This window comes from Mauremys mutica, chromosome 1, assembly GCF_020497125.1.
Source record: "Mauremys mutica isolate MM-2020 ecotype Southern chromosome 1, ASM2049712v1, whole genome shotgun sequence".
Classification (NCBI taxonomy): Eukaryota; Metazoa; Chordata; order Testudines; family Geoemydidae; genus Mauremys; species Mauremys mutica.
In genome coordinates, this window is record NC_059072.1 from 158,525,960 (window position 1) to 158,552,966 (window position 27,007).

The window sequence follows — 27,007 nt, forward strand, 5'->3', positions numbered from 1 at the left end:
TGACCCTGCCCTCTTAGTGGAGGGGCACCCTGGCCCCATGGGAAAATGAAAGATCTTAAATCAGCCCCTTTATTTCTTTTCTCTTGCTTGTTCATTTATACTGAAACAAAGGAGGCAAAAAGGTCACTTTCTCTTTTTAATGCTGGTGTCAGTCTAGTGCTGGTGAAAGGAGCTAGCCTATGTGATGACTGGGATTGGTGGGTTGGGCCCACCAGAATGAAAGGTGAGGGAGGGACCGCAGAGCTCAGACAACGGACAATCCTAGAGACTGACCACCTCTGAATCCAGGAAAGGTACAGCATGGGCAATGGCAGAGAAAGGCTTCCCTCACGATCCCCCTACCAATGTGCAACACCCCTGCCCTGGAAGGACTCTTTCTAGGAGCAAGTGGGGAGTTCAGTCTCCAGGGCCTATTCACTTCTTCGCCTCCAAACTGAGATAGCCAAAATGGTGGCCAGTTAGTGATGTGGACACCGACCCATTTGGGCACTGGCCTGAGACCCTCCAAACTCAAACTGAGGCCTCTCTCTGTTTCTCTATTTGCCACACATTGCATTATCTCTCGTGTCTTCTGTTCAGATATGTTTCATCTCTCTTCCGCTTTCCCTTTTTACACTTGCTCCCATCGAAGTGGGCAGTGGAAGTTTTGCTACTGACTTCCATGAGAGTGGGACAAGGCCCATCTCTACTCCTCAAATGTTTTTAGTGGTCCTTTTCTCAGGAGCTTCCCAGAATTCTATGGTGGGCATGTTCTGACTGGGGCAATCACTTGCACACATTTGGCCCAGGCTGCAACTGCTGGAAGAGTGGGAAAACGACACATTCTTAATGCCACCTGTCCCTCTCACATAAAGCATCTTTCTTTCCCTTATAATTTACTCACCTCATTACTGTGCTTCTTATTATTTTGCTGATTAAAGACCTCAGTTAAAAAAACAACAACAGGGAACAAGAAACATGACATTTCAGCAGTGAATGCAAGATCTGCCATTCCTCAGTGAGATCTAAGAGTGTGGGATAACGGGGGAGGAAAAAATCTCCTTCATAAACATGTTAGATGATTCAGGTTAAAAACCAGGAAATAGGCAGAAAAGGACCATAATTTAAATAAGCCAACAAATATATAAATCGCCTGCCTACCCAATTTTTTTGGCGGTGGCTCAGTTACTCATAACATGTCCTGTTCCAATTCCCCCAGCCATGAAAAGCTTCAATGCATTTTGAAAGCCTGGGGCTTTGGTTTTTTATGGCGTGAGGGAAAATTGTTTTCAAGGTGTGATGAAAGGGCATTTTTAGGATTGTTCAAGGACTCTTCCTGTAGAAATCTGAGTAACAACCCCTCTCCCACACACACGCATTGTACAAATACTTATGCTTTAAATCCTGTTCAGCCTCAGTTCCTATTGCTTTCTCTTTCTTTGAATTCTATCCAGGCTGTCTGTGTCCTACCCCACCAGGGGAATGAGGCTTGCTCCGGACTGGACACAGTCCCTTCTCTGCTCACGCCGCCAAACATTCTTCTCCAAGTTCAGTCCTCGTCACTTTCACTGCTGTTTAGTTGTCATTTACTGTCTCCTCACTTCTAGTTCCTCAAGGTTTGTTTCTTGATGGTTGTGTTCTCTGTCCCGCTGACCTTCCTCACAGAGGGTGATCAGAGACTTATGGTTCTTCACTGTCCATTCCCCTCCACTCCTTAGAGATCTGGTTCTAGACTGGAGTTTAGGGAAGAATTCCATATATACAATCCAAGACTTTTTATCAATCAAATGCTTCATGCTAGTGCAACAAGGATTCCAGTGCTGAGGGCCAGGCTTTAAAGTCCATCCAGACACTGTCCCCTGCTTTCCAGTGTCAGAGAGAACACACAGCAAGACAGCCTATGAGGCACAGGAGCTGTGTGGTCCTACCTCCCCCTGGCATGGGAGAAGGTGTTTATCCAAAGAACTCAGCAAATGAAGATTTGACACCGTGTGGCCCCAGTTTCCAAACATAGAGCCCAGTTCTCTGTTGAGGTTCTCAATCAGCACCTAGGCACCCAATTCCTTAGAGGCGATGCCTAAGTGCCTCCTTGAGCTCTGAAATGTAGAATTAAGTGCTCTCACTTAGACCCCTGCCCCAGTGTGTGTAATGGACAAGAGTGTCTCAGACAGAGGCAGCCCTGCCAAGCATTGCGTCTTCAGAGGGACACCCCCTCAGGTTGGATTTACTTTCACACAGTTTTGAAAACAACCCTGTCTTATGCTGGTGGATTTTCCCTTGTGCTTTCACGAGATCTCCCTCCTCCAAACCCTCACAGTCTTGTGGACGCTCAAATGTCATGTCCTCACTGGGGGACGCAGGCTGCACACTGAGTGTTCTGTCCACTGGACAGCCCGGATGCTGTTGCTTCAGCCCAGAGATGGCACAGCAGGGATTTTAGATTGTTTCTGATGAAGTCGCCTTCCAACAAGTGGTTGAAAACACAGGACCCAGGAGAGCTCTCACAGCCAGAGATTGGTGGCAAGTGCATAAAGTCAAAGGTGAAATTCTATATGGTCATGCGGCACTGCATGAGCCCTGACCCTGGTTTTTACTGACTTTGGAGTAGTGGGGGTGTTGGTAGACATGGCAACAACCCGGGCATTCCTCCAAGGCTTCAACAAAGTGCTGAGCAGAGCTGGTGAGGTGGGAGGCTGCTGTTGACACATCTTGGGAGTAAACTCTCCCCTGTACCTCTGCAGAACCAAACAAAAAATGGAGTAAGAAAGGTGTCGATGCAGACAAAATGCCTCGAGACTGCATCCCACACACTGTATCAGGAGACCCAGGGTGATCCCTCGGCTCAGTTCAACACTGTTCCATTTCATGGGATAGAAAAAGGGACAGTGGTTGTATTCTTTAAACATGCTATAGCCTGGGACAAGTCCCAGGGTGGGAGGGCATGGCTGAAGCATGGTTGGGTACCCTCTATGCTACAAAGTCACTGGATTCTTTGACATGGCTGTAACTCAAGTGTGGATGGGCGTTAGCCAGGGTTAAACCTCAGTTCTCTAACGCAGCACTATCATTTTTTTCCTGTCCACACAGGCAAAAAGAAGCTACTGTATAACAAGGATACTGTGTAACACTGTACTTAAGGATGGTTATTTTATATAGCATGTGAAGTGTTGACTCTAATCAATACACAGGCCCAGAAGGGAGACAGATGATATCAAAATGTAAGGGTAGATTAGACAGAACACCTGGGCAGTTCTCACACACATGCCTGCTGCAAAGAAAAAAAGAAGAGGTTTGTGTTCTTTTTTGCTCCTTTAAGATGCAAGAAGGGGGCCTAACGGGTTTTGTAAAACAGAATAATGTTTTCCCCCTTCCCTGTTTTTTTTGTTTTTTGTTTTTTGTTTAAATAATAGAAGGACAGCATCCCTGTTTTTTTCTGGAGGACTTATTGGGGGGTCTCAGAAATGTGGCTTGTGAGCTTTCTTAAGCTCTTAATTCACAGGGCAGTGGGAGGTGCATGTTTAACAGAGAGTGCTTTTCTCTGAAGTGTGTTTGTAAATAGGTATTTATTAATAATCATATAATATACATCTCGCTCATATGCTGATTTTCATCACTAGATCTCAAAGCATTAACCAACACAATTTTTCAAAAAGCCTTTTAAGGAGGCTGAATGATAACCACTTCTCCTCTCAGCTAATCACACAGGGTGAGATTCGGTGTTTTCCCTCTTAGAGGTCCAGTCCAGACTTTGTCGCCTAGGAGGAGGAGGTGCCATGGTGGCATTAAGCCATCTTTGAGTGTTCCTTATCTACAGCTGCTCTGGGGCCCCTAATTTAGATAACCCTAGGAATCTCCCCCATCCCTGACCCACCCCTCCTACCCCCAGCCCTCCCCAGCATGCCCCCAGTGCCAAGGTTTGCAGGTGGTCCTCAAAGAACAGCCTTATAGCTGTCTTCTGCAGTGCCTGCACTGAGAGAATCCTTCACTGGCCAGATATGGGTTTTTTAGGGCCCTTTTATGTCATTCCTGTCCTTTTGCCTAGCATAAAGGGGTTGAAGTGGGGGCTGAGGACCTCACTAATGGTCCTTAATCCTACCAGTTCTTCAGTCCTTCATAGAGTACACCACAGTGAACAAAATCAGACTTTCTAGTGCAGAAACCAGAAGAAACTTTTTAAACTTCCAGGCCTTTTTTTTATCCCTCATAAACAAGGAAGAAAAAGACATGGGTCTAATTATTTTGCCCTTTTTATGTCCCTTTTAACATGGATAATACGGTGTTCTCTCACAGATTCACCCCACACTGCACTCATTTGGCGAGGCACCATCAGTGGTACGGGGGCATATGATAAGGAGGAAGTAGATGGTATTCATGGCTGTACCCGCTGGAGTGAGGTCTACATGACTTATATGTTGCCTTGCACTGTGCCTGTGGTATCCAAGAGAAGTGCACCCCGCTGCAGCCTGTGCCAGGAAGCCTTGCAAGTAGTCTGACGGGGAGCTAATCAAGTGTTGAATCCAGCAGCAAGCAGTATCTGCCTGGGTCCTTATTCCCAGGATCTAAGCTATCACAGTGAAGGGGAGGGAGACTTCCGAGAGGCACTGGACTCTGCCAGACAGATCTAACCCATACTAGGGACAAATCCCCAGGCGAGAGACACCGCATGTTTACTAAGAGACAGAAATATGCCTAGTACTATAGCTGCAGAAGCCTGAATCAAATCAGGGAGAAATATTTTACCTTTGTCTTCTCCACACCAGACTTTACAAACTTGAGTCTAGGTATGCTCTGAAACACAACAGGCCTGATATCAGGGACAGTGGCAAAAAACGCAGATGGGGATCTCAGATGTTTAGCACCGTCACCACTAGTGGTGCTGGGTTAAATTTTTAAGTGGGAGCACTGCAGCGTGGCCTGGCTCTCGATGCACTCCCCAATACAGTCTCCCTTGCTTGAGGCTGCTGGGCTTTTCAATGAAGTGTCTTCATGCCAAATATCTGCTGCTTTGGAGATCCCTACTGGAATGGGGGGTACACACAGCCTGGAATATTGGAGCAGTTGCCCTTGAATGGACCCTGAAGATGCTGAGTCAACTTCACTGCTGGTGCTGCAAGTGGGCACAGAAGTCAACAGAACTGCCCCCGCTGGCACCAGCTGAGAATCTGGCCTACACGAGCTAGACAGGACAGTCACAGAAAGGGACAAAACTCTTTCCAGTAGCGAAGCCACTGGTGGTGCATGAATATCTCAGCCTTGTCTGGGTTGCAGATCATTTCTTATAACAAATAATCTGCAGGAAACCATCCCTCAGATAGTATATGGCACGGGCATGGCATTTGTTACAGAGGATGACTCAGTGCCTGGCCAGGGGAAAAATGAGAGGGAGAGAGCAGCATACAGAAGAGAAAGAGTGTCCCTTTTGGTGCACAGTAGTGGGGAAGGTATAGCCAACGCGACCTCCATCCATAATGGAGTATGCTGCACAACAGAATATTAAGTTAAGTTGTTGTGGGATAAAAGGGAAGGTCCTTTCATGGATTGAGAACTGGTTAAAAGACAGGGAACAAAGGGTAGGAATAAATGGTAAATTCTCAGAATGGAGAGGGGTAACTAGTGGTGTTCCCCAAGGGTCAGTCCTAGGACTTATTCATAAATGATCTGGAGAAAGGGGTAAAAAATGAGGTGGCAAAGTTTGCAGATGATACTAAACTGCTCAGGATAGTTAGGACCAAAGCAGACTGTGAAGAAGTTAAAAAAGATCTCACAAAACTAAGTGGTTGGGCAACAAAATGGCAAATGAAATGTAATGTGGATAAATGTAAAGTAATGCACATTGGAAAAAATAACCTCAACTATACATACAATATGATGGGGGCTAATTTAGCTACAACTAATCACGAAAAAGATCTTGGAGTCATCGTGGATAGTTCTCTGAAGACATCTACGCAGTGTGCAGAGGCGGTCAAAAACGCAAACAGGATGTTAGGAATCATTAAAAAGGGGATTGTATCTATTGGGTTTCCAGGAAATGGGGCGGGCTTTGCCCGCCCCATGCTAACGGAACCCCCCCCCAGCCTAAGGGGAGGTGCCACAGAGCCTCAGAAACCCACTAATTGCGGGGGACAACTAATAAAAGAACAGGGACAGGAGTGCGGTCAAAGGGTCATAAAAAGGGAGCCTGACGGGGACACCGAGCAGAGAACCCCGGACAGCGCCCACTGCTCCTCGAAGGCGTCAAGGGAGCCAGCGGACGCCGCCCAGAGGAACTCCGCCCGGAGACGTGAACGGACTAAGGATCGGAAACAAGCCCCACAGTCGCAGGAGTCTCCATTGGCCAACCGCCTCTCCCTGGTCACGTAGATGGCCATTTTTGCCAGGGCGAGGAGGAGGTTGACCAGGAGGTCCCGCGACTTCGTGGGGCCACGGATAGGGAGTGCATGGAGGAGGTGGGGGGAAAAGTGCAGCCAGAAACGCAATAGGAGATTAGTGAGGAGCCGGTATAGGGGCTGCAGCCTGGCGCACTCTATGTAAATGTGCGCCAGGGTCTCCCTCACGCCGCAGAAGGGGCAGGTGTCTGGGACAGGGGTAAACCGTGCCAAGTACACGCCCGTGCTCACGGCCCCATGGAGGAGCCGCCAACTGATATCCCCGACGGGCCTCGGGACCAGGGTGGAGTACAGGCTGGCCCACCGGGGCTCCTCACCCTCCAGAGGTGGCATGAGGTCCCGCCACTTAGTGTCAGGGCGGGACACGAGGGTGAGGAAGTGAAGGGTGTGGAGCACGAGCACGTAGAGCTGCTTCCTTGGCGCGGTTTGGAAACGGACCGGCTGCAGATCGTGCAGCCGGCTGGCGGAGAAGGGGCGGGGGGGCCGGTCGGGTCCACGGGGCAGAGGCCCGATGAAAAGGTCTGGAGGGCTCGGGGTGGGGGGTGGGCGGGGCGTGCCCTCACGCAGGACCCGGTCGAGGTAGGCCCGAGCAGCGGGCGGCAAAGCGGCCTTCACCTCCTGTAGTATGAGCCGGGGAGTACAAGGTCTGGAGAGCCCCATACGCCGAGCGAGCGTCAGGGGATCCAGCCAGTCTCCCCGGTCGTAGTCCAGGAGGTCTCCAACCCTGGTAGCTTCCGCCAGGACCAACCTCAAAAGGGGATTGTAGCAGGGTGGACCCCTGCTCCTGCCCTAAAGGGGTTAAAAACAGCCCCTGGGAAGGGGCTGTGGTGGGAGAAAGCAGCCTTTAGGCTGGGCTGATTGGGAAAGTGGCTGCAGCTGGGGCCACGCCTCAAACTGAGCCACAGGGCCTTATAAGAAGGCCAGGGAAGCCAGAAGCCAAAACAGTCTCTCTCTGCATTCAGAGGGAGAAGGGCCTGGCTGCAGGGAGCTAGACTGGGTACCTGAGTGGAGCAGGGCTGGGGAAAGGCAGAGGAGCTGGGGAGCTTCAGCCTGGAAAGCCCCAGGCTGCAGCCTAGCAGGGGGCTAACAGGTACTGGGGGTTGCAGAGGGCAGCCCAGGGGTAGGCCAAGGCAGCAGGTCCAAACCCTCCTTGCCAGTGATGAATAGGCTGATACTGCAGTCTGCCCCAGGGTGTGGGGCTAGACAATGACTGGCAGTGGCCATACACTGAGGCAAGGTGGGGATAGAGGGTGGGGGTTCCCTGAGAGAGGAGACCCTGAGAGAAAGGGGTTAATGCTGGGGGGGCAGCACCCCATGTAAAAGGGCACCGGGGTCCAGGGAGGGACTTGGGGCCAGAGAACAGGCAGATCACTGGCCTGCAGAGGGCACTCCGTGCTGGAAACCAAGCTAATTCCCCAGAGTCACCAGCAGGAGGCGCCGCAGGGGTGAGTCCGACCCGTTACAGGGATAGAGAATAAGACGGAGAATATCTTATTGCCCTTATGTAAATTGATAGTACGCCCACATCTTGAATACTGCGTACAGATGTGGTCTCCTCATCTCAAAAAAGATATACTGGCACTAGAAAAGGTTCAGAGAAGGGCAACTAAAATGATTAGGGGTTTGGAACAGGTCCCATATGAGGAGAGATTAAAGAGGCAAGGACTTTTCAGCTTGGAAAAGAGGAGACTAAGGGGGGATATGATAGAGGTATATAAAATCATGAGTGATGTGGAGAAAGTAGATAAGGAAAAGTTATTTACTTATTTCCATAATACAAGAACTAGGGGCCACCCAATGAAATTAATGGGCAGCAGGTTTAAAACAAATAAAAGGAAGTTCTTCTTCACACAGCGCACAGTCAACCTGTGGAACTCCTTGCCTGAGGTGGTTGTGAAGGCTAGGTCCATAACAGTGTTTAAAAGAGAACTAGATAAATTCATGGAGGTTAAGTCCATTAATGGCTATTAGCCAGGATGGGTAAGGAATGGTGTCCCTAGCCTCTGTTTGTCAGAGGGTGGAGATGGATGGCAGGAGGGAGATCACTTGATCATTACCTGTTAAGTTCACTCCCTCTGTGGCACCTGGCATTGGCCACTGCCGGTAGACAGGATACTGGGCTATATGGTCCTTTGGTCTGACCCAGTATGGCCATTCTTATGTTCTTAATATATAGCCAGAACAGTACCTATCAGTCTGTTTATGTAGGGGAGAGGATGTTATATGGCTGCCCATGATCATGAGATCTGAGTTTCTTCCATGACAAATAAGTGACAAGCACCATCTCAGCTGATACACCAGGGACTGAACTAGGGACCCCCACAACTGAACACAACAGTCTCTACAGCTTGAGCTAGAGCCAGGCTGAAGCAGCCCCAGTCTTCTGACTCTCGGGCCCAGAGTGGGACATTTAACACACTGATCACCACTGGGTTACAGATGCACAGCTCTGCTGTACGCTGCTGCTGCGCGCAAAAGCTGAGTTTTTACTCTTCATTTTCCACCGGTTCAGCAATGGTGGGAATGATGGTGTGGACAGGGCTGGAGGCAGCCTTGGCATTATCAGCACCAGTTCAAAGCAGGTCTAGATGACACAGTGATTAAGACACTGGCAGCTACCAACTTCTTGCCTACGCTAGAGCTGCCATTATTGTTACCACTGGTAGAGCCAAACTGGGGTGGGTGGGGGTGATTTTTGACAAAGAAGCCACTAGACAAAAACTTAGGGGACAACACTGCTGACAAAGGGAGCACATGCACATGGTCTCAAGTCACTCAGCACACTGCTCCTTGCAACAGATGTGTGCCATGGCAGAAAGTGCGGTGTCATATAGAGCAGCTTGACAGAAGGGGGTTCTGCAGCAATCAGGGGGGAGAAAATCCTCTCCTGTAGGCTGCAGTGAGGTTATGTAGCCCTCCTGTGACTGCTAGTGTAGTCCTTGGGTTCTAGCAATCCCTCACAGTTGCTGTGCCACTCCCTGCATTGGCAGGGCATTGGCCACTGGACCCTGCAATTGATGGAAATCTCACAAGATCAGCTGGATTTGAAGTTTTTTTCCTGTTGTAACGGTGGAAATCTTGCCAGATCAGACATGTCATAAGGTTTGGGTCACATCAGAATCAGAACCAGAAAAACTCTTCTGGATTTGGTTTTGACATGGAACCAAAACCTCAGGGACAGATATTGATCCATGAATTCAACTCCCAGGCCACCTGAAATCCAAAGTGTGTTGGGAAATGTGGTGTTTTTGTCACATTAGTCCCTTCCAATAACCACCAGCAGTCACTGGAACTATGTTCAGCAGCAAGAGCAAGCCACTGAGGTCATTCAGGCTACGTCTACACTACCCGCCGTATCGGCGGGTAGCGATCGATTTTTCAGGGATCGATATATCGCGTCTCATCTAGACGCGATATATCGATCCCCGAATGCGCTTATATCGATTCCGGAACTCCACCACCGCGAACCTCAGTCATTGTCGATAGAACCATGCTCAACAGATCAAGTAAGAGAACAGTCTGGGGCAGGTGTGTCTGTGGACTAGGCTGAATTTAGATGTTTACAGAGAGATATTAACCAGAGCAGTACAAAGGTCAAAGGCACAGGGATACTCACAGCCTGGGGCTCTCTCTCCATTTACACCTCCATCCTTAGGTCCGAAAATCCATGTTTGCCTTCATTACCTAGCATTGGCCTCTCGGTCCTGGTGTGCCAGACCAAAACCTACAGAGAAACACACAGGGAGTTCACAGGTGCTTTGGATTCCATGGATAAATCAAGACCAGCAATCCCAGTGTGTTAATTCCTGAACTGTTCGGGCTCCAAAATATGTTAGGTGTCTGGGTGAAAGCGACATGAGTCAGAGCTGGGGTCAGAGTCAGAGTTTATTAGAGCTCTTATACCCAACAAATTAATATGCACGTGAATGAAACAAACAATAACAATGAACAGATGCGCCTGACACCAGATCAACCTTCCCCCACAAACCCTGGAATTGGGGAAGGAATCAGGATCTGAATTCTGCAGCTGGGACCCACCTCTAATACTATAATTATAATGCATAATAACCATAATGCCTCTTTGGACTCATACGGTTTTTCATTTGCAAAGCACTTCACAGATATTAACTGATCTGCCTAACTATTGTTCTGTGCTCATGTGCTTTGGTGTAAGGTCAGGTGCAATGGAGGATGGGAAGGGCCGTGACAGAGGGAGCAGGGGGCTGAAATGCTGGGGTGGAGGGAAGGAGTATATCGGAGGTTTAATGTAGACCCCAGAAGGGGGAGCTGTGCTTTGAAATCCCTTGTCATGCTGACCTTTGTGCAGTTGGCTGCTTTGGGCTCCAGTCCATCCATAGTCACCAAATCCTTCAGCAAGCTGCTTTCTTGGTAGCCTGCTTTAACTCCCTCCAGCTTGAAAGTGGCTTGAGGCCTCTCCAAGATCAGTCTGACGCTGACTGCAAATCCAGCCATGTCAATAGCAAAGGGCCGGTTACGGTCAAAAACCACCTTCCAGCCCACCACTTTCCCCGCTGGGCTCACTATGGGAGACTCGTACCTCAGACCCCCGGCGAAGGCCACTGGCCATACGGATACCCTCCTCGTATAGCGCATCTGTGTGCCAGAGAGAAGCAGTGCAGTGAAAGGTTCAATGCTGTCATTTCACCCCCACCTCCCTATGTGTACCACGCCCCTACTGCTCTATCCCCCTTTGACTCCTTTCCCCCAGCATCACCGGTGCGAACCACCCTGCTGTAACTCCTTGCATCCTTCTCCTTTTCATTCTTTGCCTCCTCTCTTCTCACTTCCACCCTCCAGACTGCCCCAGGCTTTCCCCCATCCTTTCCTCTCCACCTCACCCTTATGATCACCCCTACTCCTTCTGCCCACTAAAGTGCTTTGTTGACTTTGTACTTGTACCTTCTCAACACTCTGCTCTGATGCTCACTTGCCCATCCCCCATTCCCTTCTTAACAACGCTGAAATCAAAGCAACCCCGTTCTCATCACCCTACCTTCCCATCGCCCCCACTCACCCTCACTCCCATCCATCATCCCATCGCTAAGAGGTAAATCTCTCCTTATTCACGATCACAGCAGCAATCTCACCTTCTTCCGTTTTATGGACACTTGGTGCCCACCACCTGTGCCTTCCTATGCAACCAAATGGCTCTTGGCAGGATACTCTGTCCACCAACACTATGGGCCAGGGAGGTGACATTGCAAGGACCTGGAGGTCTGAGGTCACTTTTACCTCCCTCTCCTCCTCTTCCTTCCAATCATTCTCCTCCGCTCAACACTGACTGTTCCACCATCCTTTAGCCTCCAATCATCTGCCATCTACTGTCCCCTATAGACAGAGGGGGAAAGACAGAGTCCTACCCTCCTCCCAGACTGTTCAGATCCTCTCTAACCTCTTACTGGCCTTGTGTTGATTGTTCCATAGAAACATGAATTCCCAGTGCTGTTAAACCACCTAACCCTGACCAGGCCTCCAGGTTCCTCCTAATCACTCCAACTGACTCCACCCTATGACTGACTTAAGCAGTCTCCATAGCCAGCCACCCTCTTCTGACACTCCCTTGTCCTCATCCCCAGCAACCTTCTCTGTGCTGTCACCCGTGCTGTCCATGGCCACCTCCTAGAAGTGTGTGGGGCTCCCTAAAAGTGCCCACAGGTGATGGAGAAAAGGATAAACTAATGAAGGATGATGAGGCTTCTTGTCCTCCTCAAGTTTGAGGATTGGAAACAGGGTCTATAGGATAACTATGGCATGTGTGTTTCAGGTGGTGCCCTATGCTTTGGTGAACCTTACTGGATGATCATCCCCTTGAGTTTGCAATATACTGGAAAACTCAGAGCAATTGGGTTTCCCATGAAATTTCTGGTTTGGCTTCCTGCTTCTAGCTGGGCTGGAAATACCATGAGGATAGCCCTTTCTCATTGCGTGCTTGTTCTTCTTCTGCTAGCTGGGACCCAGAATATAGTGGAATGAGGAAAGGGAAACAATGGTCGATTGGAAAGTTGAACAAACTTTTTCCAATCTCCATATAGAGCTCAAGGGCAGGTTTGAGTTTTGAGTGAAGTTTTTGTTTGGGGCTTGTTTAAACCAAATCAGTTCACCTTGTCCCTTCACTGATCTACAGCATTCACTCTACAACCCCTCCCAGAACAGACTTTGTAAGAGGAGCCTTTCACCATGGGCACAAAGGCTTAGCACCATGTCCTGGCACCAGCATGGTCATGTGACTTAGCAGGGGCTACAGAGGGATGAAATTGTCCATGCAGATCACAGAGCAGCTGTGGAGTTGCCCTGTATCTGCATCCCATGGCTGAAGCACTCCTTCCTCACTGGGAAAAAATGGCTGGTACTTTTGCAAAGCGATCAGCTCTCTGGCCTCACTTGCCCTGCACCCCACCACCTTGCATGTGAAGGCAGAGGGAGCCCCTGTGGAGCAGAGCTCCATGACACACACTGATGTGGAGCCCTTGACTGGGGCTACCAAATCCTCCTCCCTCTTGATGCAGGAGAACTAAGCTAGTACCACTGGGTTGGGGTTCTTTGTAACTGCAGAACGCATGGCAGGATCTAGTCTTTATGGGCGACAGCTACATTTTGTTCTTCTCTTTCATGAAGCGCAATGGTTCCTACCTCCTCGAAGAGCTCCAGGCTGTAGGTGTTATCATCATCAGCAAAGTACACAACCCCTTCTGGTGGCTGTGTGTTGTTGAAGCTGTCTCTTAGCCAGTGCAGCCCCAGGTTCCTCTGCAGTGTCCCCCGTGGCTTGTGGGATGGGATCGAGGGTCCACTCATCTTCAGACTCTGCGGGCTCTCCACATTCAGGTGGGTGAAATTGAGCCCCGCCTTCTCCAGCAGGTTGGACACCAGGTTGGTCCTCCGGGGTGAGTCCTCCACCACCAGCCAGTGCAGGTTCTGCACATGTAGGAAGGTGTTGGCTAGTCGGGTCAGCTCAGCCTTCTGCACCGCTCGGGTGTAGGTGGGCGTGATTACAAAGATGGTTGGGAGAGTGTCCGACCAGGGAGGAGGCCGAGAATACACATAGTTCTGGATGACTTTTGGAGCCACCCCCGAGGCTTGCTGCCAACTGCAGGACGGGAGCCCTTCTTCCCGCAACAGGGATGTACCATTGAAGCGAGCTTTAGCTGTTGCATTTTCTTCTGTCTCTTCTGAGGCAAAATGAAGAAGATGGAAGTTAGGGACTAAAGCACAGCCTGATCACTGCTATATTAGGTGACATTTGATAACTATCTATGATCTATCTGGGGCAAGGGCCCTGGGTCTACAACATTTTCATTCTGCAAACCACTTCATAAGAGAACAATCCTTTCATAGGACCATTTCTCCCCTCCCCTACTGCTTGGTTCTTTAGAGGTTTCACCCTGCAGATTACTTGTGGTCCATGGAGAACAGATTGAGAACTACACAGGTGGGACCTTTTTGAATGTATGAATGGTAGGACGTGAGCTCCTCCTGACCAAGCTTGTTCAAAGCTGGAAGATGTGCCAAATGTCAGAGGAAAGGAAATTTTGCCTAGACTTCACTTGTGGCGCTGATGGTACAAGGTAAGTGTAATCTCTTTACAGGCAAGCTACAGCCAACAAACACAAAGCATGTTAGATATGTCAGAACTGTGCTAAACTTACATTCCTAAAGCTGAAATAATTTGTATAGGGGCTGGGTTGTGAACCAAACTCTTGGGTCTGAACATTCATGAGGTTCAGGGAAATGTGCTATAAAGCAGAGTTTCTGCAGCTTTATCATATTGCGCATCACTTCTTCCGATGGAGAGATTCCCAGCCGTGCCTCCCCTCCCAACCTCTGAAACTACAGCAACCATATTGCTTGGTTACTTGAAAATCCTGCGTCCGCTCTAGTGAAAAGACTACATGGAAATAAACAGCTTTAATGTGATGAATGTATCACCCTGTTTTGTAACTGTGCTCTTTGTTTCCCCACCCTGATTTAAAATTAATTAGGTCTTTAGAAAGTGGAAACTCTAAATGTCTTAGGCAGGGTACACCAGTGGAGGAAGTCACTGCAGCAGGCTGAAAAATGGAAAATCATTTTTGTGAATGATTAAAAAATATTTCCAAGTCCTTTCCTTCTGCAGTTTTCGAAAGGGAAAGATGATAAATGTTTGTGCCATACGGCCGGGGTACAATCTGGAACTGTGGTGCTATTTTGAGGTACAGAGGGTCACAATGTTTATTGGAAATTTTTCATTAAAATGATTTTTTTTTGTTTTTCATTTTTCTCCCTTTCTCCCCTCCTGACTCCTGACATTTTACTTTTGAAAAAAAAAGAGGGGCGGGGGAGGACAAAAGGGGGAGAGGAAAAAAAAACACATTAAACAGAAAAACAACCAAAAAGTTCATTTTCCAAAAAATTAATTCAAATTTCCAAATTAGAAAAAAGGCCGTGTTTTGTTAAAAAACGTGGTGGTTGAAAAATTCAGATAGGATCTACAAGTCACTGTAATCTATGCCCTCTCAGTGTGGTGCTCTGTCCCCCTCTAGTGATGGCTAAGCCACCTAGCTATTAATGAATCTGCCGGAGCATTGACTAACAGAGCAGGCTCTCTTAGCCCAAGCAGCAGAGGTTCATGCACTAAGATCCAGAGGTCCCAAATTCAATCCCTGCTGCCGATGACCCGCCCAGGGATGCTGATGTTACAGGTGGGGGTTACATAATGTTATTGGTTGATGGCTGACACGTCACTGCTGTGACTGAATCAGCCCTATGGCCTAGATGGAAAAGCTGTGTGGCCCACCCATGCATTGCAGAGTGGTGTGAGGAACTGGAGCTCCACTGTGGTTGTTACCTCTGTGCTGAGTGGTAGCACGCTTTGCAGTGGGCCATCTTTTGTTTGGAAGAGGAAATCTGGGACACAGACTCCAGGTATTCCCTGTTAGTCTATCTTTATTCACAAAATGGACCCCAGTCCTGTTTACTTTGAACAGAGATGGCAAAAACAACAGCAAACTGCACATAAGCAACTCCATTCGCAGAAACCAGACAAGTCAACACTATGTCCTGTTCCATAACCAGAAAGCAGCTCTCTCTCTTACCCATAGCCCTACCTTCAGCCTGCGGGCTGACCCTGAGTCCTGCCTGCTCCCTGTATTTTACCTGGCATGCCCCATAGCCCAAGACTGTATGAAGTCCATTATTCTCAATACTAAGCGTGGGCTAGTTCAGGTGGGCCTGGGTGTTGACTCTCTCAGATTTGTTTCCTAAATTATCCCGCCAGTTCAACACCATTGGTGGTAGCAAAGAAGGGGATTAATAGCATAGTCAGGACTCCAGGTATGTGTGTAAAGCCTCATGCCATCTAACTCTGCTTAGAGTAGGGCTACATGATACAATGCCAAAACATCAGCAGCTTCTCCTATGGTGGGAGGGGTTATGGAAAAATCCCACTATAGACTAGTTGCTCTGCTGCACAAAAGAATTCCTCAAGCAGACTGGCCCAGATCCTCAAAGGTATTTAGGCACCTAGAGCCCACTGAAATCAATCCTTTGAGGATCTGGACCATTCAGTCATAGTGTCTAGAGTGGGCTTCTCTCTGAGGCTTCCTGCAAACAAGGGAGAGTGTTCTTAAGGATTGCCTGCCTGTTTGCAGAAGTCAGTCCCTGAGGGGTCCTTTGGGCAAGTTTCTCTTTGTTTCACCCTTTCTGTGAAGCGTTTCTTATCAAGCGTTCACATCAATAATTCCTTGCACGCATTTCAGGAACACCCTGGCCGTAACACTGTTATGATCAAATCGTAACCGTGTGAAGAGCAGAGTCGCTTACACTTACTTCTCAGCAGGATGAGGTAGCGGGTGGCTGGGTACTGATGCCACAAGGTTAGAAGAAGAGCCCATGGCAAAACGATCAGGAGTGTGGTCAGAAGGTTACGTCTCCTTACCATGCTGCAAAGAGCTTCCAACGCCCAGGCATCTCCCTACCTTTCAGAACAGAGTATGGAGTAAGCTACCTGGTGCTTGTACAGAGAGTGACAGACACCAGCAAAGGCTAGCTCAGTGCTATCAGATACGCAGCTAACAGACTAGGTCCAGCTCACCTAGGGCTGGATCCTGAATGGTGCTGAGCACTCTGGCCTCGATCCAGCAAAGCATTTAAGTCCATATTTAAATTTAAGCACGTGACTAGTCCCATCACTCTCCAGAACTGAGCCATTAAGGTATTTTATCTGCCTGCCACAACTGGTTCAGATACTACAGAGTGCAAGCTTCCATGTAATTTTTTTAAAGGACACGTTTCTAGCCTGATGGTTGTGAAGAATACCTCCCAAATGTGAATTTAGGGTACCCAAAGCATAGTTGTTTGCCTTCCTGCAATCTGAAACAACAGCCCGAAGAGAGCCGTTAGTGAACCCATTCATCCCAAGGGGGTAACTTCTAAGCCTTGTAGTGACACTACAAGTGACACTAGTTTCAGTGACACTAGTTGAAAATTTGACTCGAGGTACCAAATTTGTAGCATTACTGCAGTTGTGCGTAAGACCTGAATAACTGCAGAGCAAATGGATACAGCAATGGGCTGAAAGATGCCTACTATTCTTTTCTCTAATTTAATTTTAATTCCGCTCCCTTATACGTATTAATTCCGATACAGTCTTTACAGTCACATCCTGCTTTTTGCACAGGTCCCCTGCCTCATTCAATGCACAGCAAAGATGGTGCTCACTGCTTGGGTAGTTAATCAATATCTCTTTTTATCCCCCTCAGTCATTGTCTGGCCCCTGCATTATATATGACACATCATCCAAACCATGCACGACATATGGAATTATTAATCTCCTTGTGGGCTTTTCTATGGCTCTCATCACCATAGAATCTGAGTGCTTCACAGGTATTAATTAATTTACCTTTAAAATATCCCTATGAAAGGAGGGGAACTGAGGCACAGAGTCATTAAAGCCCACAGTTTCAGGAGGGGCCACTAATTTGGGGTGTTTCATTCATTGGGTGTCCAATTTGAGACATCTTGGGCCTGAATTTTCACAGTAGCTGAGCACCTACCAAAGGTGCTGGAACCAGGGTGCGGGGGATGCTGCCGCACCCCCTGACTGGAAGCGGTTTCCATTATATTACAGGGTTTATAGTTTCGTTCGATGGCTCTCAGCACCCTGACTTTATAAATTGTTCCAACGCCCCTGGCAGCTACAGCTACTGTTGACTTCAATATGGATTGTGAGTGATCCACACTTCTGAAAATCAGGTCCTAGGGTTCTCAGGTTGGGCAGCCACTCAACAAAATATCCAAAATTAGTGGCCACTTCTGAAAACATTGATGGAAGTGACTTGCTCGCCATCACACAGAAAGTGTATGGCGGAAACAAGGACACAATTCAGATGCCAATTTTGGGTCATAACCAAAGACCATTTTTTTTCTTCAAAAAGTCCCCAGCCTCATTCACCACACAACTTCCAGCATCTCCTTTCAGCTCTATGGATCCAGAAGCTCCCAGTCCCATTATTAAATGAGCTGCCTGTGCCATGCCACAGGCAGCAAAAGCCAAGCATAGTAATGGAGATTTAATCCTTCTGCAGCATAGCAATCCATGTGCGCACACTGAGTTGTACAGCAGCAATGCTGCCTGTTGTCAGCTGAGGACTCACCACTGTCGCTGTCAGCAGAGTGCCTCACTGTTGACCAGTTTTGAGACCAGCGTGTGCCAGACTTTGCTCCCCTTGCCCTCCTGGGGCTGGTTCCTCGGGGATTCTTCTCAGGTGCTGAGCGCATGTATTGAGCCCTTCCCAGCGAGCCTCTTTCCTCATGCCTATCTACCAGACAGTGGCTGCACCAGTGCTCCCCCTGGAGGCCTACGGGAATAAAATTTTCATTAGCCACAAAGACTCAGGTTTCCCCTGTGCAATAAAAGCAGCGACTGTGACCATGCTTCCTGAGAACCATAGAGCTGCTGCTATCAGCATGACCCCTGAACTCCTAACACTCCCAGCCCCCCTTCCTGCTCTTCCAGGTAAAGAGCCTGTGGAGGGGCAGTGCCCTGATACCAGTATGATGGAAGAGAGGGAGCTTAGCACATTAGCAGAGTGACCTGAGTGCGAGTCCCTTCTCTACCACAGATTTCTTGTGTGACCCTGGGCAAGTCACTCACTCTCTCTGTGCCTCAGTTCCCCATGTCTGAAATGGGGATAATGTCTCTTCCCTAGCTCACATGGATGGTGTGAGGATAAATATATTACAGGCTGCAAGGCACTGTGATACTACAGTAATGGGGTCCATGTAAGCACCAGAGATAGATGGCAGGGGGCATGACAGTAAGTGGTGTAGGTTTGAGTTCTCCTGGGACCAAGTCTTTAATCTTTTCATTACTTTTATATTATTGTTATTATTATTAATAATAGAGGTGAGATGGGAGTTGTTTCCCTTCCTCACATTATGAAGCAGGTGGTCTCAGATGTGTGGGGCAGGAGGCAGGAGCCCAGGGGCCAACCTAACAGGGATACTGCTACATCCACGGCTAGCCCCTTTGTGTTTTGTGGAGTGCTGATAGCAAGTGCAGCATTGTGTGGCTATAAAGGAAGACAGTAACTGGCTCAGTATATGTGGCCAGGCTGCCTTCTAGCAGCTGGGTCCTAAGCAAGGATAAGGGACCTAACGGAAGTGCCAGCCAAGAGACTTCGCTCTTCACTCAAGTGGCAGAGTCCTACGTGTCTGGGGAGGAAGGTCAAACTTGGACACAACCTGGGGTCAGGGCTGGTCCACACTAAGAAGGGGGGTCGAACTAGGGTACGCAAATTCAGCTACGTGAATAGCGTAGCTGAATTCGAAGTACCCTAGTTCGAACTACTCACCCGTCCAGACGCCGCGGAATCGAAGTCCGCGGCTCCAAGGTCGACTCCGCCACCGCCTTTTGCAGTGGTGGAGTACCGGAGTCGACCGTGGCGCTTCCGGAGTTTGAACTATCGCGTCCAGATTAGACGCGATAGTTCGAACTCCGAGAAGTCGAACTCACCGCGTCGACCCGGCTCGTAAGTGTAGACTAACCCTCAGTCTGGCTGACGTTCAACGTACCTGTATATATGTAGATTTCTCACAATGATCCCTGCCCCTAGGTTCTTGGAATATGTCACAGGCTTATCACATTAGCAGCATGGAGCAGCTTTCCTGACACTAGGAACCATGAAAATAGAGGCAGTCACAAAAGAAATTCAAGCCCTAAAACGGAACAAGGGCTCTGAGTTCTCTTGTTACACCTGTAGGCATCTGGCTCTCCCTTTGTCTGTTCTCGGGTGCAGGGCCGGCTTTAGCAAGTGCGGGGCCCGATTTGTGGGGCTTGTACTCACCGGGTGGCACTCCGAGTTTTTGGCGGCACTGTGGCACTTCGGATTGCCACGCTCCGGCCAGGGGAGGGGAGCCGGGGGCTTGCAGCACTCCACCCAGCGCTCTGGGCCCGGGGAGCAGGGCCGCGGGCTTGCCACGCTTTGGCTGGGCGTGGGGCCCTCTTAGGCGTGGGGCCCAATTCAGGGGAATTGGCCTAAAGCCGGCCCTGCTCGGGTGGTCACATCTCATCTCCCTGCTTGAGCTACCTGTCATTACAAGGGTCTCTGCACTGAGGTCTTCTCAGGCAGTCTGTATTTCCCCCTTACATAAAAGAAAGACCTGGCCTTTATTATACAGTAACTGTTTGTTTCCACAAGGCAGCCCCACGACTACCACAAACTCAGATTGATTCTGGAGGGAAGGAGAAGACAGGAGGAGGATGCAGCTTTGTTACCAAGAGCAAAGAGGTGAGCAGATCAAAGTTAGGAGAGCACACAAATTCTGCTTCTAGTTCCACATCTTCACAGCCTGCTCCCCAAACGCTGCAAATATATTGAGCCAGGGTCTGTGTGCACAGCTCTCCAGGTGTTCTTTGTTCTTTTACTTCTACATGTTCATTCTCTCTTTATTGGTTTTCTCAAGTGCCCCGTACTGCAGAACCTAAGCACTGCATGAGGCCAGCACAGTCAGGTCCCCAGTGAGCTTCACAAGGGATTCCGCTCTTCACCCGTGTGGGTTCTAACAACCCCGGCTTGCATTACACGTCATTTCCTCTCTCACAGCTTTCCCTCGCCTTCATTTTTCTCCATCTCTCTCTGTTTCATTCACCCCCTGTGGTGGGGCGACTGCCCCACACAGGCAGGAGAAGGGCTAAGGCAGCCTTGGGGAGACTGCGCAGAACCCAGCCAATCAGAAAGGGCTCATTGGGAGAGCCAATCGAGAGAAGGCTTGCTGGAGCAGCCCATATATAAAGTGCTGCTCAGCAAAGCAAGGGTAATCTCTCCCTGAAGGGCAAAGGGGAAGGAATACTGGAGATACTGCAGTGTTGGGCAGGGTAGCAGCGCAATAGGGGAACTCTTGGCTGACCATGGCCAGACTGAGGCCCTGAACCAAGGGCAGGGAAGGTGCTAGGGCTATGGGGGAAGTGGCCTAGGGAAAGTAGGCAGTGGGATTAGGAGGCGGGGCAATAAGTGGCTGCCAGTTATAGGGTCCCTAGGCTGGGACCCAGAGTAGCAGTCAGGCCTCGGTCCCTCCCTCCCCCTTTACCCCTACTTGCCAATGAGGAGAGTGGCCTAAATCCAAACTGCAGTTTGCCCCTGAAGCCAGGAGCTAGACTAGAGATTGTGGTTGGCTGCTGAGGCAAGTAGAAGGACTGAGGGCTGCCTGTCCCCTGAAAGGAGGAGACAGTGGGCTGGGGCAAGGCTGGAGGGCTGTGTCCTGAAGAGGACACTGGTCTGGGAGTAACGTGGGTCCAGATGGTGGAAACAGTGGAGGAAGTGAAGTAATGGCGAGTGAGACACCGCTAGTAAAAGGCACCTTGGTGGTCCAAGAGAGCTATTTCCCAGCACAACCAGCAGGAGGTGCTGCAGTGGTGAGTTGGCACCATTACACTCCCCTTTCTCCAGTATGCATGTTTCTCAGGACTAGAGTTGTTCTCTGCCAGCTCCACACTGCCAATCATTGTAGCTTGAACACCTGACTGTCCACTTCTCCCACAAGTGCTTGTGCAGTTTCTTCCGCACTGCCCCTTTTGCATGGAATTCCCTCCAATGAAACCACCAACCTGCCCCCCTCTAGATACCTCACTGCGACCCACTTATACCATGTTACCTATGGGAGATTGCTAATGGCCAAACCGAGGGTCATTGGGACCTACTGAGATCTGTTTGATATATTTATTTACATCTTTAATTAAAAATAAACTCTAATTGGCTTAGCGTCATCAGTTTGTGCACACAGCTAGTCTGTGTGACTGTGTGTTCCCAGCATTGTTACCTTCTTCCTCCCGTCTCCATTCCCTCCTTTTTCATTGCTACACCCATTTATAGTGTATTTTCTTAAATGAAATATATGGATCACAAGGCCAGACAGGATCATGATGATCATCTAGTCTGATCTTCTGCATAACACACTTCACCCAGCAGTTCCTGGCTGTAAGCTCTACAGGAAGAGGACTACCTCCTGCTATGTGTGCACAGCTCTTGTCTTGAGGGACCTATGGATACTGCTGTAATATAAATTGTATTTATTATTATTAATGGTCTCTCTAAGTTTCTCTCTTCCATATTTTTTCCTTTCTGACTATCCCCCTCTCCCCATCTTTTTCTAGTGCCTGCTGCAGTCCCTGTTTGTATTATGCACCCCTAACAACATTAGCTAGATGGCTGATGGATGCTTTCAATATGCTGCTTGTAACCTTCTTGAGCTGTTTTCCAATTACACATCTCTCTGCTTAATTTCATCCATCAATCTTCTGCTTTGTGCGTGCGCGTGTACACACCCACGCCCTCTGGGGCTAGGTTTGACTGTTTCTTGTATTATGTGTGACTGGAGCAGTAAGAAGCATCTGGCTGTAGCTCAAAGCATCTGGTGTGATCGGCTCCACCACAGTTGACCATCACCAGCCTGTTTAACTCCCAGAAAACATTTTGCTACTAAAATGCAATATTAACAGTGGGCAACTCAGATTCTGGGAGCGGCCTAAGGCATCCCAGGCTGGAAAGTAACCTTGGTCATGTCTACACTGCACCCCACTTGCAGCAGTGTATACAGTGTGCATAGCTACATGCTGCAGTGAAAAGCACACCATGTCCACACTGGTGTGTATCTACACACGTTGGTGACAGGCTCTGGCAGGGGGGAGGCAGCAGGGAAAGGCCCCGGCATCAGAAAAGGCTCAAGCAATGGAAAGTTGCTGGGACCTTTCCCTGATGCCTCCTTACTGCCAGAGTCTCCCCACTACTGAACTCTTTCCTTGAGGTGGGGAAAGACACCAGCAGCAGGGAAGGGATACTACACTGCTAAAAATAGCAGTATAAACGGGGGAGGCACTGCTTGGGCAAGTAGAGAGCCTGCAGTGTACATGGCCAGGTACACACCTACAGGCATGTCTTAACTCTACTTGCCTGAGCTGGGCCTCGCTGTCTACACTGCTGTTTAGATGTGTGCTGCGGGGGCTTGCAGGGTATGTACTCCCCATGCTGCCAAAACAAGTGTGCAGCACAGACAGCCTCATTGCTTCCTGAGATGATGTACAATGGTAGGCATCTTGGTGGAGGTTGGGATAGTCCTCAGGAGAACTGGATTAGGTGGCAGCCTTGTGGGGTGGCAATAGAGATGGCTTGAAAGCATACTCAGATGGCTAAGGCTAGGGAGAGCCGGGCTGGGGAGTGATATTTGAGAGGGCTGTGTTAGGGAGAGGCCTCAGCGGCCTGGGGTTTGTGAGGCAGCTGCATGCGTTCAGGAGCAGTGTTTCGGAGACCCAGGTCTGGGAGAGCCTTGTTGTTAATCTTCCTAATCCTCCTCCTTTCTAATGACTCTAAACTCATAATAATCAGTGCAGGGCAGAGGCTGGGTTGGCAGGCAAGGTCACAGGCCAGAAAAAGAGGATGTGGAGGCAGCACAACAAAGGAAAAGTGGGATCATACTAATGAATAATAATAATACAGAGCACATTCCTAGCACTTTCCTGGCATTAACTAACACTCCAGCTCCCAGGAATTCCATGTCATTCCCTCCATTCTACAGAGTGGGGCTGCAGTGCAGGATTCTGTGTTCACCTGCATTTGGAAGGGACACCCTCCAGTTCACACAGATCACCTGCTCAGTCTCTGAAACACTCTTATCACTTGTGTTGGAGCAGAATCCATTCTCCGTCCCTCTCCCAGGAGGAGCAAGGGGCTGGGGAAGACATGGAGAAGAGAAAAGTCCCTGGGGGATAAGAATGAAGGGAAGACAGAGATAACAGTGGAGACAAACTGGGACAGAGAAGGGAATGGAGCAAAGGAGAGAACCACATCAGAAAGGAAATAGTGACTTGAAAAGAACCTGAGGAAATACGTGAGCTTTGCAGTCTGCCCTGGAGCTCAGTAAATTTAGACCCAGGCTCTCAGCCCCCAACACTGGCCTACTTAAGTCAATGGAAACGCTTCTGGGGAGGAGACGTGCCACCGGCAGAAGGAGGGTAGTGTGGACATGAAAAACTGCAGCCATTAATGGGGTGGCTGTACTTGACCTAACATAAGTTGATTTAATTGTGTAGTGTAGATAACGGCACAGACTGTCACCGTGAAGAGGGAGTGGGTTTCAAGGACAAGGGCCATTTATCTGTAATATCCAGCCACCTGATGTATAAATCTAGGGTCTGTTGATGCAAGTGTCCCCAATCAATCTCAGCTGATCAAGCCAAAATTTTCACAAATTCCCAGTAATTGTGGGTGCCTTCATTTTTGGCTGCATGTTTGTACCATGTGTCTGTGGAGCTGAGCAGAGCTGTTGGCAGGGCAGCACAGGGGCTGAGCAGGTTCACGTTTTGTATGCACAGGAACTTTCCGCAGTATTGTGTTAGCCTGTGTTCCGCAGCCTGTCTCTCTCCACTGGCTCTGGAGCACCTTGAGGACATCCATGCAGATTTCATGAATTCCCCAACTGCCGGCATTGGGCATGCAATGCTGCAGGCAGAGCAGCGAGCCTTCATTATTGATGAGGCCAACCTCCCTTCAAACAAGGAATGCATAATTCATGGCAACACTTGTATGTGTGGTGCTCAGCAACAGCTCTGTCTCTGCTTACTGAAATCGACAGGAAGTTTGTCCCCTCTAAGCCGTTCTTTTGCATCTCATCCCACAGACTCAGCAGCCGAAGTGTCAACGTGTGCTGTTTAATACTGGTTACGGCTGAGGAGCTGTGGTATTTCCCTTGCCTAGATCATCTCCTGCCTGTTTCAGATGCACAAATAAAACAGGAACGAGGAAGCACATAAGTGGATGACACGGGCTTGCTATGCAAGAAAGCTGCAGAACTTCATGTATATGACCATGGTAATGAGCCCCACTTACAGAGGCTTCCTTCTCCCCAGTGGGACAGTCCTCTCCCTGATGCAGTGCTGAATGAATGGGGACCATTGTACACTGAAATGTTGGGTTATCTCTAAAGCAAGCATTAAGGGTTCATTTCCAGGACAGGACGCCACAGCCTGTGGTGGGACAGGAAATGCGAGGAGAAATCTGGTTCTTCGGCTGAGTGGCAGCATTTTCTTCCCTGCACTCTGCTGGATCTGGCATTCCGAGTAGCCAATGGCAGGGAAGGATGCTGCATGCCAGGCGATAGTCCCTGCCCCCTTTTTCTAATGAAATCCTGAGTGTACCCTAACCCTTCCCAGCACAGGCAGTGTTCCTGAATTGTACTGCACCCCTAAGGAAAAGGGATGCTCTTGTGATGGAGAAAAGTGCTTTGGGTTTTAGTCCTTACTCTGCAAGTCACTCCTCATCTGTAGGAGGGGATAAATGATCTTGACCCAAGGGATATGAGGCTGACTTCACTGAAGAGCTTGGAGATCCTTGGATGGATGCAGTGCTAGAAAATGACAAAGCAGTGAATAATATGGGGGAGGAGGAGACAATAGTGGCTGGATCTAGAGCTAACACCACTTATGGGGACTGGATGCTCACATCTAAGCTGCAGCTTTCAGTGTGTGCACCCTTGGGGTGGGGGTGGGAGTGGGGAACCCCTCCCTGGGAGGAAAACCCTACACCTTCTGCTTCCCTCTTCCTTCTCTCCCCTCCTCCCCCCAAGGCTTAATGAAAAGCACCATCCTTTCCCTGCCTGCTTGGTTTATCTCTTTTTAACCCTATGGATCTGCAGTGTCGTCAGCCTAGAAAACTGGCTTTTCTTTTGGGAACTCACTTAGTGTCATACCCCTCACCCCACTGCTGGCCTCCAGACCCTGCCCATCAGATTTGTAAACAGCTCTGCATGGCTCCTTCCCTGAGGAGATGTGTCCCAGACGTGCTGATCATCTCTAGGTGTTCCTTTACACTGGATTCTATTCACAAAAAATTTGGAGGCAGTGCTAATGAAATCTGCAGGCTAGTTCCTCTGCGGTCCAATGCTTTTGCGCTAATACCTGCCATCTTAGTTAGCAAGGGAACAGCCAGGGGTTATGTTGGCTGTGAGCAGGGATGAACACAACTGGTTCAGGTAAGTGCTGAACTGAACTCTTGTCCCAGACTCCTCCAGAACCTTCCTGGGGGATAGAAAGTTCTGTTAAGTTTCATTTTTAGAGAGGCTCAATCCAAAACCCTGATCTGAACAGTAGAGTCAGACCCAAACCTCCCTAAAGCCAAATCGCACAACTGGCCCCTATCTCTGCAATGGGCCTCATCAGAACCCCCGGCACTTTGGGAACATTTGGGACTGGTTCAGAACATTGCAGCTTTGGGCCTAGTTTTAATTTGCATGCATCTGTGCTTGTTAATCATGAACAGAAACGCTGGAGGAAAAAGTGACAGATAAAACCAAACAGACATGGGAGGGACTAGATGTCTCATGGGAGCCAGCTCTCCTGAGAGTCCTAACTCAGTGCTGCAAACGCTTCGGAACTGTCTAACCTCAGAGGAACTGCATTTTTGGGTGCTTATCTAAACCAAGATTTGCCCCTTCTGCTACCAAACACTTGCAGAGTGGAGATCCTTTTTAGGCAACGGTGGCTATTATGGAGTATTCATTCCAGATGTATCGGCATTAAGCAGCCCCAAGAGATGCATTATTAAAAGATAGGAAATGGGTTTTGTTTGAGAGGCAGACCAGGTCTTTTAAGGAAGCAAAACTGAATAGTTCCAGTGTACTGGAGCATTTCACCCAGAGCTTTCCTGACTATGTTCACACATGATGCCTGTTCAGCAGGAGCGGTAGCTGTCATTGCACATGTGGGTTGTAAAGAGGGGAAGGCAAACCCCATGACATTTGCTTCCAGAACATTATCAAAGGCTGAGAGGAATTACTCTCAGAGAAAGAGACATTAGGCATTATTTGGGGGATAATTAAATATCACGAGTGCCCTTGATCACAAGCTCCTTGTTAAGATACTGGGTCCAGAGGCTGACACTGCACCTCTAGCAACAGCCAGAATGCAGAGATGGGCTTTGATCTTAGCTGCATCAAATGCAAGCCTCCAGAGGACATTGCTATCACTAATGCACTACCCTGATTGATTATTCTGCTCATTTTCCCTACTTTCAGAGCCAGTGTACAAACTCTCTTACCTAGTGAGCCTTCCCATCACCCCCAGCAAGTGCCAAGGAAATGGAGAGAGACCCTGCTTTGGT

General features: G+C 49.0%; 1 protein-coding gene across 2 annotated transcripts in view; it reads right to left on the bottom strand.

The window, feature by feature from the left end:
- Nucleotides 1-393: 393 nt before the first annotated feature.
- Nucleotides 394-27,007, bottom strand: part of LOC123360004 (galactosylgalactosylxylosylprotein 3-beta-glucuronosyltransferase 1-like) — a 47,914-nt gene continuing 21,300 nt past the window's right edge. Inside the window, exons 2-7 of one of the 2 annotated variants that reach the window (XM_045001181.1) lie at nt 18,014-18,217; nt 16,188-16,332; nt 13,017-13,552; nt 10,683-10,979; nt 9,982-10,089; nt 394-2,714 (exon numbers count right to left, since the gene is read on the bottom strand). In XM_045001181.1, coding sequence (XP_044857116.1) covers nt 10,003-10,089; nt 10,683-10,979; nt 13,017-13,552; nt 16,188-16,299 — 1,032 coding nt within the window. In that variant the 5' untranslated portion in view covers nt 16,300-16,332; nt 18,014-18,217 and the 3' untranslated portion in view covers nt 394-2,714; nt 9,982-10,002. Of the gene's footprint in view, nt 2,715-9,981; nt 10,090-10,682; nt 10,980-13,016; nt 13,553-16,187; nt 16,337-18,013; nt 18,218-27,007 lie in introns of both variants that reach the window. The other variant, XM_045001171.1, reaches the window with a different exon arrangement.